The sequence below is a fragment of the Mesocricetus auratus genome, unplaced genomic scaffold, assembly GCF_017639785.1.
Source record: "Mesocricetus auratus isolate SY011 unplaced genomic scaffold, BCM_Maur_2.0 Super-Scaffold_100021, whole genome shotgun sequence".
In the NCBI taxonomy this organism is placed as follows: domain Eukaryota; kingdom Metazoa; phylum Chordata; class Mammalia; order Rodentia; family Cricetidae; genus Mesocricetus; species Mesocricetus auratus.
This window is the reverse complement of record NW_024429202.1, coordinates 18993584-19007440: the sequence shown is the minus strand read 5'-3', so window position 1 is coordinate 19007440 and position 13857 is coordinate 18993584. Positions and strand designations below refer to the sequence as shown.

General features: G+C 36.3%; 1 protein-coding gene across 6 annotated transcripts in view; it reads left to right on the top strand.

Moving 5' to 3' along the window:
- Window positions 1-13857, top strand: part of Adgrb3 (adhesion G protein-coupled receptor B3) — a 707451-nt gene that overhangs the window by 564256 nt on the left and 129338 nt on the right. For all 6 annotated transcript variants that reach the window (XM_040729329.1, XM_040729332.1, XM_040729333.1 and 3 more), the window contains 3 exons: window positions 1121-1247; window positions 2822-2925; window positions 6833-6935. In XM_040729329.1, the coding sequence (XP_040585263.1) occupies window positions 1121-1247; window positions 2822-2925; window positions 6833-6935 (334 nt within the window). The remainder of the gene's footprint in view (window positions 1-1120; window positions 1248-2821; window positions 2926-6832; window positions 6936-13857) is intronic.

Sequence of the window (13857 nt, the reverse complement as noted above, 5' to 3'; positions counted from 1 at the left end):
ATTTTAAATACACTCATACATACAGGTTTCCTAGCTGGAGAGTTTCCATGCCTGGGGGAGGGGAAGTGACAATTGGTGCATTCTACCCAGAGCACGTGTAATGATAATGAAGTTGATTGGTTGAGCCTTGCAGCTCTCCCCCCTTCTCTCTATAGAGTAGTTCAGCAGGGGGTGACAGGGCTCTCCCCCATCGCCACCAGCTCTACTAACAAGACGTAGGTTGATACCATTTTTATTGTTCTGCTGGGGTGGGAAAGAAACCATATGCTTTAGCACTTTAAATGGCTACACCAAAGAGAAAATTGAACCAGACCCCCTCCCCCTTCCTGCTGGACTTTGGGGTGGGTTTATTCTAAATATCCAGTGGACTTTGGGGTTATCTTTATGTTTCTGAGCCTGCACAAAGAGTATGGAGGGGAAGGAATCTTAAGGACTTTAGAGGAGTATTAGACTAAGTGAAGTGTGGAGTGGGAAGCTTACATCTGAAACCCACCCCTCCCCTGGATACCAGGCAAAGGCAGTGAGAGTCGGAACCAGCTGATGCCTCTTCCCGTTTCCAGGGTGAAATTTTCACAGCAGCTAATTCTAAAGGGAAGAGAAATCCCTTTCCAGCAGCGGAGAAGATTCTATCATCCAATCCAAGCTATGTAACCTTTTAGGCAGGCTTTTCAGAGAAATCCGCATTTTAAAAGACAGCATTCACGGTCCAAACCACGGGCCTGGAATCAGAGCCGCTATGAAAATATGAAAAGCCTCTTTACACTCTGAGTATTTGAAACGATCCGATGAACATAGCAAGTGTCTGCCAACGCTCGGCGGCTGCTGGTGCCGCTGCCGCCGCCGTTCCTCGCAGAGGGCTGGACAGAGCTAGTCCTGATTTCAGCACCTCCGGCGCTGGACAGCTCCCTGCACGCCGCACCGCCGCCTGCTTGCTTTTTTCCCACTCTCGCTTTGCATTACTGGAGATGCATCTAAATTACGTCCTGTTCAACAACAAGTAGATTTTTTTTCCTGTACGGGAATTACAGTAGGCGATTCTCTCAATTAAACTGCATTTTCTTCTTTACGGACTTGGCTGTCAGGCGTATTTATCCCGATCTCCCCTCCACCCCCTTTGCAGGAACGAGTCTTTGGGAACGTGGTCCACCCAGGGATGTAAAACTGTGCTTACCGATGCATCCCATACGAAATGCTTATGTGATCGGCTCTCTACCTTCGCCATTTTGGCTCAGCAACCTAGAGAAATAGTAAGTAACAAAGGGAAAACACGGCTTTAATGCAAAGGCAGGGACAATGTGGCGAGTGTTTCTCCAGGGAACTGCATTTCAAAGGGGGACATAGAAAAGGTTGCAGGGTGGCAAAATCGGGTTCTTCTCAGCTACAGTAGCTCGGTGAAATGAATTCTAGTTGGTGTGTAATAACTAAATTCTACTCAATTTTATGTCTGATAACTTGGTATTTCTGCAGTATAGTATTAAAGATGTACTCTGATATCACTAATATTCTGCAAACTTTCAAATAAAAATAATTGCCAACTCCACGTTTATTTTAAAGCTGGAAGGCTGTTCTGGGGGAATTTGTGACAATGCTGTTAGGAGTAAAAGGAAGACCCCCCAGACACTAGAGCTGAACACATTGCATATCTGCATTGGATATTTTCAGTACAGGTTTTCTGAGGGTGTCCTTGGATACATGTGTATTTTTAAATCAAATTAAGTTTTCATGGAGACATGGTTGTTTGGAACTGTAGGAGCATTCCTTAAAAGCATGTCGATTTTTGCAAAAAGGAAAAAGAAAAAAAAGAAATAGTTTCTGAATGAGAGAGCTGTACAGAACAGTCCAAAAGAAAAATAATGTCCTCACCAAATATATTTTGAGAAAATTTTACAAAAATTGAAGTAATAACAAATAAATATTCTGATAGAAAACAACTTTCAACCTAAATCTGGCCTAAAAAGAATCACTCCTTTTACTTGTTTTAATGCATATACCTAATAATTTGATACTGGTTTTGTGACACACTGAGTGTTTTGCTTCAAACTTCTAATGTAAGAATTTATGAAAAACAGCTGATTTCATTAGTTATGGTCATACTACTGTCTAAGAAAAGAAGCCATTTGGATAAGTGGATTTTGTACTATTTATATAAAAGATTTTAAAAGATATAAGCTTGTTTTCAAGGTCATGGTTTTAGGGATTCATACTGGCACTATACAAATTATCTCTACATACTTTGTTCGTAGGAAGAATTTATTTGAAGGTCCTAAGTATATTATTCCATTTTCTTCTTATATATGAAAGCCAAGCAAGTAAAATTTAATGTGAGAATACTTGACTCGGAACAAAGTTGTCAGGAGTCAAAAAGTTTTGATATTTTTCAGTAACTGTGTACCATGGCATAGTGATTTATAAATGGGACTGACAAGGTAAACCTTAACAAGAATCATATTGTGAAATGACTAAACTGTACTGAGTTGGGAAAAAAACCAATGCTGCTTCAGATCTCACTCAAAGAAAATTCACCTGTGAATGGTGATTAAGTTGTAGTTTGGGGTCCTTTAGAAAACTCTAAGTAAGCAATGGGTTGTAATCAAACATTAACCCTGAAGACTTTATTACTTCCCTGGTGAGAGAAAGGGGAGCTAGAATTAGTCATTGTAGAGCTTGAGAATATGTGTACTGAGTGTTCTGTGGTTAATTATCTGGTAACTATAACAACTATTTATGCCATTCTTGAGTGATAGCTTAGTTTATCTTGAGTCTAGAATTTATTTTTGTTCATGTAAAATTTCTCTTTATTATCTCCCCCACCAACTTACAGGTCATGGAATCTTCTGGGACCCCTTCAGTAACTCTAATAGTAGGCAGCGGCCTCTCCTGCCTTGCATTGATCACCCTAGCAGTTGTCTATGCAGCACTATGGAGGTATGCATTTAATGAGTAGATGCGAGATGGAGAACTCAGTTTCTCTGTGTTAAATGAGTGAATGTAACCACAAATGTCCACTGTCTTCGTCACATACCGAAAGCAGCATTCTTACAACACAATTAGAACTTCTGTAATTGAACTGGCAAATGGGAACCATATTTAACTAATTTTCTTCCTTTTTATTGTCTGGGATAAAAATAAATAAACAAAACACACGTGCATACTTTTCCTTTAGTGCACATCACGGTAGACTTCAACAAGTTCTTCACAACTCTCTTACGTCACAAGTTCCTTCCCTGTGAAGATATTATCTCAGTTGCTGTGGAGAACTGAACTGGTGCATGCAAGGATCTCTCTACAGGAAGAGGACACCCAGTTCTCAAGCGCCAAACATGCTTCCAGTGTGTCCTGCACAATGAGGGAAGCCTGCCCCGATATTAAAAGCATTAGCAAAATTCCAATGTTCTCTACAAAAGGTCACGTACTTCAGTGTTTGCTGTGAGTCAGATTTTTACAAGTTTGATAAAAGGGTATCATAAAAATATGAAAGGAAAATGTTGGGAGATTTTTATTCTCTCCTATTTTAAATTGCATCTACTGAATGGTATGTAGAAATTTAATATTTTTCTGGGTAGTTTCTAGGTAATTACTAAGGATATTAGTAAAAATTGGGCCTGTAAGGTTTGATATATTTACTTATGTATTGACAATGTATATGTGCCATACAAACTTTTAAATGGATTTTATAATTTTAACAGTTAAAAGCTTTATAACCATCATTGTTAAGCTGATCTAAAATACAACATTATATTAGTATGTAGATAATTATCTAATTTCCTGAATATTTGATATATTTAAGATTACAAAAGTTGATGTGCCTGCCTCAAAGACTTTTACGTTTATTTAGGGTTTTATACAATCATCTGAAAAATTAAAATCAATTACTACTTAATAAGAGATATTTATTTAGATTACTATTGACATCTAAATAAAAAAGTCCATTATGGCTTTCACTCTTTTGAAAGGAATACTTAATTGTGAGAGATATTTAAATTGCCAGAGATATTAAGATTTTTCATGGTCTGTGAAACAAGAAAGCACGTGTACAGTTTGGCCGAAGTACCTAACAGAAATTCTTCACTGCTGTGATAGTGTGATACACTAGGGAAACACTGACAGTTGTGTAAAAGAGGAAATTTTAAAAATGTCTATTGTAGGGATGGCCCTATTGACAACAGAGTTGCATGCTCAAGACTCAATCAGGCTGTTGTCCTGTAAAGACAAACTGACAGGCTTGGAAGATTACAATTTCCCAAACTGAGTGAATTACAATGTATTTTTTAAAAATGAAGCAACTGGCTAAGATACTAGGGAATCATGATAACATTACAATTCTTACCCCATTGGAGTCTTTGGAAGTAAATTCTATTTCCAACAGTTTCTGTTCAGGTGGCAATTCAACCTTCTGTTATGCCCCTCCCCGTCCTCCTCTACTATGCACTCACACACACACACACACTAGAATAGCCAATATCAGTATATGGTACATTCGTGGATCCACATGAAGTTTTCAAAGAAGGGGGGACAGTCACTTACTACAAGATAATTCTAGGAATTTCTGGAGATCATTAGTCTATCAAAACCTATCTTGAAGTTGAGAATTACAGAAAAGAGTACCAAGAAACAGCAAAAATATGAATTCCTGAGAATTAAATGGTCATCACCTCATCATCTATCCATTAGAGAACTGAAATAATAATTACAACTTGAAAGGAGAGGCAAGACTCATGAATTTCTAAATGGATCTTGTGCCGTGATTCATTCAAAGTGTTTCATAAACACCAAGTACATAGACCCTAAAACATTTGGATTCAACCATAGGGGTGTTGGGAACCTTCTTGCCTTTTTCTGTGGTAAAAATATGTAGGGTTGAAATTCTTCTAGTGATTTCTCAAAGGTAATAGTGTGGGGATTACTTCATAGATAATATGCTATTGTAAAATTTGTAGCTGCTCCATGTAGTTCATTACTGATGTTTCTTAAATTTGACGGGGCTGGAAGTGTGGCTCAGTGGCAGTGCCTGCCTTGCAGTTGTGATACTCTTAGTTTCAGTTCTCAGAGTTACCTCTTTATTGGTTATTAACACTATTGGCAATCATGATAATGTTGATAATAGTAATAATAATACAATTATAATAATTCATTAAGCTATTTTCTTTCCATCTAGCCATACAACTAGCTTAAATACATTGTTATGCCAAAAAAAACTATCCAGCAAGTCCTCTCAGTCAACTTACCAACATAAAGAGTTTACAAATTTTCTTTAAAATATAAAATGTCATATTGCAGTGTTGAAAGTAGTGACATTTCTTAGCAGAATTTAAGGCAACAATATGACTCAATATTGTTGAGAAAAGTAAACATCTCAGTAGTGTCCTGGGCAGCCAGTTGGTCTTTTATCATTCTGTCTGGTTTTGGGGTTTTTTTCTATTTATAAGCAGAAAAATGTCACTGAAATCCTTTTGATAGTGTCAAGCTGTGTGTCTGTATTATCATGGATGCAATTAACATCAGAAAAGATTTATAGCATTCATCAACAGAAAACAGTAGCATAGTATTTGTTGCTACCTTTACACTGCAGTGTGTGTTTTATCATATGTGAATGCAGAAGCAATGTCCAACAACTCTTGAAGCCTATTTTGTGCTAAGTGTCAACCTAGGTTAGTCCAATATGGATGGACTTTACTTTGTGAAGAAAGATTCTCTTAAATTAGTGAAAGAGCAATGAAACAGATACCTCAATAGAAAGAGCCACTACGGTCTTAGCAAAAAACCTGGTGCTCAAGTAACTCCCAAGAATCCACCAGGAGGAACCAACCTAATTTTTGTGTTTTGTGTTTTTCATTTGCTTTAATTTCCAGAGTATGTGGTTGTTGCCTACATACTCTTTAAAGATAAGGTGGGGGAAGTGAAGGAACTGTGTGAGACTGTATCTTTCAGAAAGTATCTCTAGATCTTTGGTTCCTCCATCTTGCATTACGCAGAAAATCCTAGGCCTTCTATGGAATGATGTCGCATGTTACAATACAACTAGAACAGATATACATCATGTACAGGGTTTTCTTACAGTATTATTTCTTAGTGTTTGCCATAGGGTTGGGTTAAGCAAAATGGCTGCTACCCTTTCAGGGTAAACAGCTGGTGGAATATTTTATTCTGAACAGTTTTTTGTTGTTACTTACATTCCTAGTGCACTTTAAAAATGTATAACAGACTGTATATACATATTTCATTCTAAGGGTAAATATGGCAGTCACAAAGAATACTCCATTCTAATGGTGAATGATCATTTGAGAAGTACATTCATTTTTATACAAAAGACTTTTGCCGCTGTTTTTTTTTCTTGAAAGAGATATTCAAGGACATAAGGAACAGCATAGCTACATAAAAATGCTTGAGTAGCTACTGATATTCATGGCTTCACAAAATGTAATGCATCCTCCTAGTGTATAGGAGAGTTGCTTCCAAATCCTGGTGGGCTTTAATGTTGGGCATCAGTGTTTCTAGTGTTGATACAGAGAATATAAACATATATATCCATATATAAGAAGATGATTATAATGTCTGATGTAATTCCAAGAAATTTTATATATCTAGGACAAAATAATTCATTGTTCTCACATATGTATAACAGGTTCTGTCAATTTTGACATATTACAGAAAAAAATGTCTAAAGGTTTCTTGCACATGCCATGTAATCTAAAACCGTGTACCTACGAAATTATGTATGATAAATGGTTTTCCATACCTTTACATGAAATCTGGAGTCAAAACTCCCCCTGCCTGTTAATTCCACCAATGACACAATGTGCTATTTGTCATGTTTCTTTCTCTCTCTGACTAGGTACATCCGCTCTGAAAGGTCCATAATTCTAATTAATTTCTGCCTATCTATCATCTCATCCAATATTCTCATACTGGTTGGACAGACCCAGACCCACAATAAGGTATGACTGCTAATACCTCAAATTCTATTTGTGTATTTGTTGGGGCTGATGGTTGGTTACTGTTATGCCTAAGTATCTATTTTAAATAGCTATTGAAATATATGATTTTAATTATTCATTTTGTTTCTGAATAAATGTATGACCCATCATAGTATACAAACAATCTTCTGTTGGTTTACAGTTCTTTAGTGCTATAGACTGTATAATAGTCAGAATATATGTTAAAAATTATATCAAAGCCTTGAGACACCAACAACCAATATTTCTTTTATTTATTGTCCCAGCTGTGTAGCATTCAAATGGAATTCAGCGTAATGTCTGTGTTTAGGTGTGATTTATTTACATACCAATTACCAAAATGACTGTATCAATGAATTATAATCATAACATCACTGAAAATCTACTCCCAAAATGGTGTATATGCAAAAATCGCAGAATCTATAACCAGGTTTAGCCCTTGCAGAAATTTTTCTTTACTGAAAGCAGCATTGCAGTTACTTAAGCATATAACCACTTTTTATCAGCATATGGAACTATATGTCCCATTTGTAGGAATTGGCCAATATATATTTGTTGAATGTCCTTATTTTCTCCCATAAATGACTGTTTATTCTGCACTGTTTCAGGAAATTTGGCCTCAAATTAATTTACCTAGTCCTCATTGTTTTAGGAGTAATTTAAAAAATTCTTATTTCAACACCAAAAGCAATAATTAAAGTTAAAAACTCAAATGCTCTTTTTAGAGGCCTTTTCAACAGATATTCATGTGTATGAAGACTATGGGTAGCCTCGTTATCATAGTAATTTACAACCCTCAGATTCATAATTCCCATCTGAAGAATCTGTTGTGGGTCTGAATAGGGCCTTGGAGTTGTATCTATCTCTTTGAACCACATTGCTCTAGGCCAGGAAGACCCAAGGGTAAAGCCACTAACTCTTAAGACAAACTAGAACAACAACCCATTATACAGTCAATAAAAGTAATAACTGATTTCTTGTTCTTGAACTACATTGGACTAGAGTGAACAGTGACATTCAGTAGGGAGCATCCTTTTACAGCTGTTTCATGTGGTGCAGCATGAAACTAATAGTTCTAGAATAGAAACGTCTGTAATTTTATTACTACATCAAGGTTATGGCCTACATCGTACCTCACCTATAGAATACTATACAAAACACATCTATAACTTACATTTTTACTCACCACATTTAAACAAAGTGAAAATGAACAATTGAAATCACTTAAATATATTTAACTTAATATATCAATAATATTACTATGTAAACATGTGATTAATGTAAAATTATTAATGGAATATTTACCAGCCCAAGTGTTCATAGTCTGGTGTATATTTTATACTTAAATTGCCTCTCATTTGAACTAGACACATTTCAGTTGTGCAAAGATAATATATAGCTAGTGACAACCATAGTATATCCAAATGTTAGCAATATCCCAAAGCTAGTATGTTCAAAAACAAACAAATAAAAATCTCCTAATGTGTCCATTTTGGCCTTTGCAAGGTTTTGGTGTCCTCTTTTGAAAAAATAGTATCTTTTTTGATGTTTTCAAGTATTTTGAATGTCAGAGGCAAGATAAGACAAGCCTTGTTTTCCTTTTCATTTCTGATTGTGAGAAATGGCTGATATGTGCTTATTAAAAACTAAAGCAAAGTTTTATATGGTGTGGTTTCTCACCAGGAAGCTAACTACCGAACAGATTTCATGTGGTGTTGGAACTATAGTGGGCTTGTTCCAGATTGACTATGCTAATTTTTGTTGCTAGTTATTGGTGCTTGTGGGGAGGAGTAGATAGTAGGTGATGATGATAATGTGGTTTTTGTCTTATTCTACATTAATTTTGTCTTATTGGTTCTGCATGGATGTTCTTACAAGCTTAGGACTATTAATATTAGAGTTAAAAGGAGATAATAATGGAAAAATGAAATTGTATTCTAAGTCATTCTGAACAATATCAGATTTCCTAGGGGGAGCAATTATGTATCTGATACATGTTTTGGGCCTAATTAAATCGGACATATATATTACTCATATAAATATATTCTATATAAATTCACAGGAAGTAAAATCTAAACATTAAAAATATTGGTTAGTGGCCCACTGTGTTTTATTTGAATGTTGGATTATATGTAGGACTACTTAGCTACTATAGACAATTTGTAATTGGTCTGATTCCTACGTCTGACTTTCCTGACAAGTTTTGACTACTGCTTTAATATTCCCCACTTGAAAATTGGAAACATGTGAGAAAGATTCTTGATGAGCAAATTATTTGGTCTTACTGTCTTGTCTATTTTGTGTGAAAACTGGCATTTGCTGTTGCTGCCCAGAATCATGTTGAAGTGTTGAAGTGTAGTCTTTCCCGACTCTCTGCTGAAATATAATTGACCTGATTATCATGCTGGGCTCTCTGCTTGCTTTTGAATTGGGGTAGAAACAAGCCATAATAATCCACTGTGTAAAAGATGAGTATACTCAATATTTAAACTATAGATTCAACAGCTGGCAGTAAAATAAGGAATCAAATGCATTATCTTATCTCTCCTCTTAAAATGCTGTTGTAAAATTTAATTACGACTTTCTTCATTGTATTTTGAGCTTTTCTCATAAAGAAGCTTTGCCCTTTGATCTCTTTATGCATTTGAAAACCTCAACCAGGATATTTAAGTTTCACTCAAATTGACTGGCCATGAGTTTATATCATAAAGAAAGCATTGTAATTGTATAGTTTTGTAGATTATTTTTGATTCTGTCTGTTACTTTTCAATAAGCAAGGAATGTTTCAGAGTCAGATAAATTCAGAAAACAATTTATTTCCTCACCAAAATTCCCCCAAATATATTTTTGTTTTGTTCCAAAAGTCTGTGATATACTTTATCATTCCAAAAATTCTGTAGAACTCAACAGAAGGAAGCAAAGTTGGACAAAATTATTTCCGTTGGTTGTGGTGGTGGTGGTTAAGTAATGACAAACAAGCAAGATGTTCACTGTATTTGGAGTTAGCTAAGCCGTAGCATTTCAACCTATCTAATGAAATGTTGCACACCCAGAGAGTTCTTAGATAAATCCTTGTTAACAAATCAGGAACAAAATCTGTCATGGAGACTCAGACAGAGCCCAGGTCTTTCATGTTTTGATACTTGGACAATGACTTGTATGAGATATCCTCTGAAAGTGAACATATCACAATTGTAAAACAGAATTCTGTGGTCTTTAGTCACCACAACTCCATCAGAAATATACCTAATCCAATGTCCAGTACATAGTGATTGGGCATAAACTGTGACCTTTTCTCTAAGAGGTCCAGGATGCATGTCTCAGTGGAAAATACATATAATTCATTCAAACGACTGAAAAAACTCAGAACATGGTGGCTCCCACCTTTAATTACAGCACTCAGGAGACAGAGAAAAGGGAGATTTCTGTGGGTTAGAGGCCAGCCTAGTGTATTTAGTGAGTTCCAGCCCAGGCATGGGTTCTTAGAGCTTGTCTCAAAAACAAACAAACAAAAAACAAGCAAATAAACAAACAAACAAAATGAACAAAAAATCAAAAGTAAGGAATAGCTAATGCATTTAGTCAATCCATATATAAAATGAATACTTGTATTTCACCAGAAAGAATTCATTAATGTGCAACAGTTAACAAAATGCTAATCTCTCAATTGAGGCCAATCTTTTGTATTGAGTTTGGTAGTGAGTTGTTTGTTAATTATGTGCAGATAAACAAGGGCGTGTAGTTGCTTCCTTTGAAGTGTGAACCACCTAAAAACAATGCCTGCTGATCCTTATGATATGGAAATTACTGGATCCGCACTTGATTAAAGATTAAACTAACTAGTATTGTAGCGTATGGAAACAAATAAACTTACGCCATTCTATCCAACACAAAAGGTTAACATTTTGAATAATATTCAAATATGTGAGGGGGAAAAATAAACACTAGCTTTAGTCTTCATGGACTAGAACTCAATCAAAAGTCATCATTAGCTGGAAGATGGAAACTTCTAAACTACTTGGTATGCATGCTATGTTTTCAATAACATTTAGACAGATTGATCTCATGAATTTTATATGTATAGTATTGGATGGTGTAATCAGCTATGTCTTTTAATTAAAAGCTGTAAAAGACACAGAAGATGTCTGTCTTCGAGCACTTAAAAAAAAATCACATGCTCAAAAGATGCCTCTCTTTGTCGCGTGTTTTTAGTTTCCTAAACACGATGTGCTTTGCTCGTGAGCCATCTCTCCAGTCTACTTGACATGTTTGAACCCTGTAGTTTTTTAATGGGACATTTAATAAAGATGGACCTAATTAGAAAGTTTAGGCAATGGAAGATGCTTTCCTTTGATCAGACTTGAACCTTTTAAAAATGCAAATCTGCATTTGGGTATCTTAGATTGTGTCAAGCCCTCTTCATTTCTCCTAATTTGCCTAAGACATTCTTTGACCATAGACATGGCTTCTTGACACATTCACTTAGATGTCAGGCTTGTGTCTGCCTAGGAATTTTTAGCTTCAGAGAAGGGATGTTGAATATGTGCCTCACAGCTTCCATTCTCTACCCACCACCGAGAGCCACAGACCAGAATTCCTGCCGTGGAGTTTCATTTTTCAGCATCCTGAGCAGGGAGAGATCTCTCTCTCTCTGTCTTTGTCTCTCTGTCTGTCTGTCTGTCTCTGTCTCTGAATCTCTCTCTCTCTCTCTCTCTCTCAGAGACAGATGGTTAAGAGTGTCTTAATGAGGGCAGCCTAAACATCCTAAATGTTCCACCACTAGTTACATGACCTGCAACTAGATATACCTTAGCTTCTTGTCAAGGCTACATTTGATAGCACCTGTGGCCCTTTAAACCTAGAGCGCAGTGCTTGGGAAGCATTCCTTGAATGTCTACTGTGATTGTAGTGGTAATAATGATGCTCCTCCGATTCTCTTCTCTTACCCAATTTGCTCTTCTCTACTGGCTTCACTGTTTGTTGTCCACATTCCACATAGACAGACTTTTTAAACGATGGGTGCCTTTTGTGTAGTCTCTAACCAATTATATATGCCAGAACTTTGGAAGTTATCTTTAATATCTCTGTCAGTGCCCCTCCCCCTATACAAGGCCAGTATGTCATCTACCTGTGACACTTGAGCCCTCAGTTCTCAAGCTCAGTTCTCTCTCTGTCAGTGACAATCGTTAAACTCAATCTGTGCGCTGTAGCTCAGCTGACAAAGCTAGAATTCAAATCAAATCTGATCCGTACCCATCTGTATTACATACAGAGGTTATGTTTCAAATGGTGACAATATGAAAGGAATGAAACACGTTTTAATCATGGTTTGTATTCACTACTTTTTCTTCATTGATGTATTAGAACTCAGAAGTAAGTTTTTACTTAAGAGTTCTACAACTTACAAAACTGGAGAAAACATCGATCCTCAGCATTCTATGGATACGCCACCCTCGTTGTGTTTTATTGGGTTTGATTTCATCACACCCGCAACACTACACTACTTATGGCTCACTCAAGCCAATTGGTGGCTTCTTGCTCCATGCAATACTTTATCCCAAAGCATTGTTCCTAAGAGATCAGGTTTTAGTAAAGATGACCTCGGAATGTGCCTGAGTTCATACCCAGGGATGATTAGCTTATAAGGGCTATGACCTAATGAGTGTTTTAACATATTCACTGGTTTAAAATCTGATGTAACTGTGAAAGGTGGGCGTGAAATGAAGGAAATGGGTCATTGGGGTTTTATGTTGGGGGCTGTACCAATTGTGTTTATTTGCTGTTCTCCTTCTGGCCTGCTTTGAAGCCAACAGCTTCATTATTGTACCTGATGACAGGACATCCTGCATCAGGCCCAGAATCATGGAACTAAGGTCTATGCATAGAAACCTCTAAAATAAGTCTTTCCCTTTAACAATGCTATGTTAAGATATATTTGTCATATAGCAGTAATAAAGCAAAGACATAAATGAATTTACGTAAACCCACCACCTACAGTTAGTTCTACAAAGGATTTGCATCTCCTACTCTAGACAGTGTCTCAGATAATTTGATAAAGATGCATTTTTTAGGACCTGTTTTCTCTAAGCTTGAAGTGATAGACAGCATGTCTTGACAGAAATCTAGTTCCTAGATTTTAGTCAGAGACCCTAGCACCTAACAAATGTGGAATCTTTCCTTGATAACTCATAAAATCATGTATATAACCTTTCAAAGTGTAGCTGCTTAAAATTCTTTTCCTGTAAGACAACTCCTGCCAATAATTTCCCAAATGTGTGTTTATTATCTCTGAGATATACATGAATCTAATGGCTGAAGTAAAAGCCTCTTATTTAGATTTATTAAAATCTAATTTGTTGATTGGCTATGGTGTTTGTAAAAGGATTTAAATGTAATCCTTCTGTATAATTCATTTGAGTATATTCTGAGGCATTCTGCCTTCTCTTCCGGGGTTCTGAGGAATTCCTTGAAACTTGGATCAAACCAGAGAAGTGAATGGTTAGTTCATTTCCTAAATTCCCCATTGCCTGACATTGAAGGACTGTTTTGTTATTCTGTGGGATTTCAAAGACTTTTTTAATCCTCTTTGACCACATGGAATAAAAAAAATAAAAATAAATGTTCAACTTTCTGCAGAAAAAAAACAGAGACCATATGAAAGCAGAATAGAATATCAACATGAAGAATGAGTTCAAGACAAGCAAAGACGATGGAGGGAAGTAGAACTGTTTGAAAGACAAAAGCTAGTCAAATGGTTGAGATGTCAGGAATGAGCTAATTCTGAGAGACAAGAAAGCCAGTTTGGACATTCAGAGAATGTTCCTAATTCCAACATCAAAACAGAAAAATCGCCTAAGAGGGAGCACTCACTCAGCAAATGTCAGGACAGTGAGCGAACAGTGGG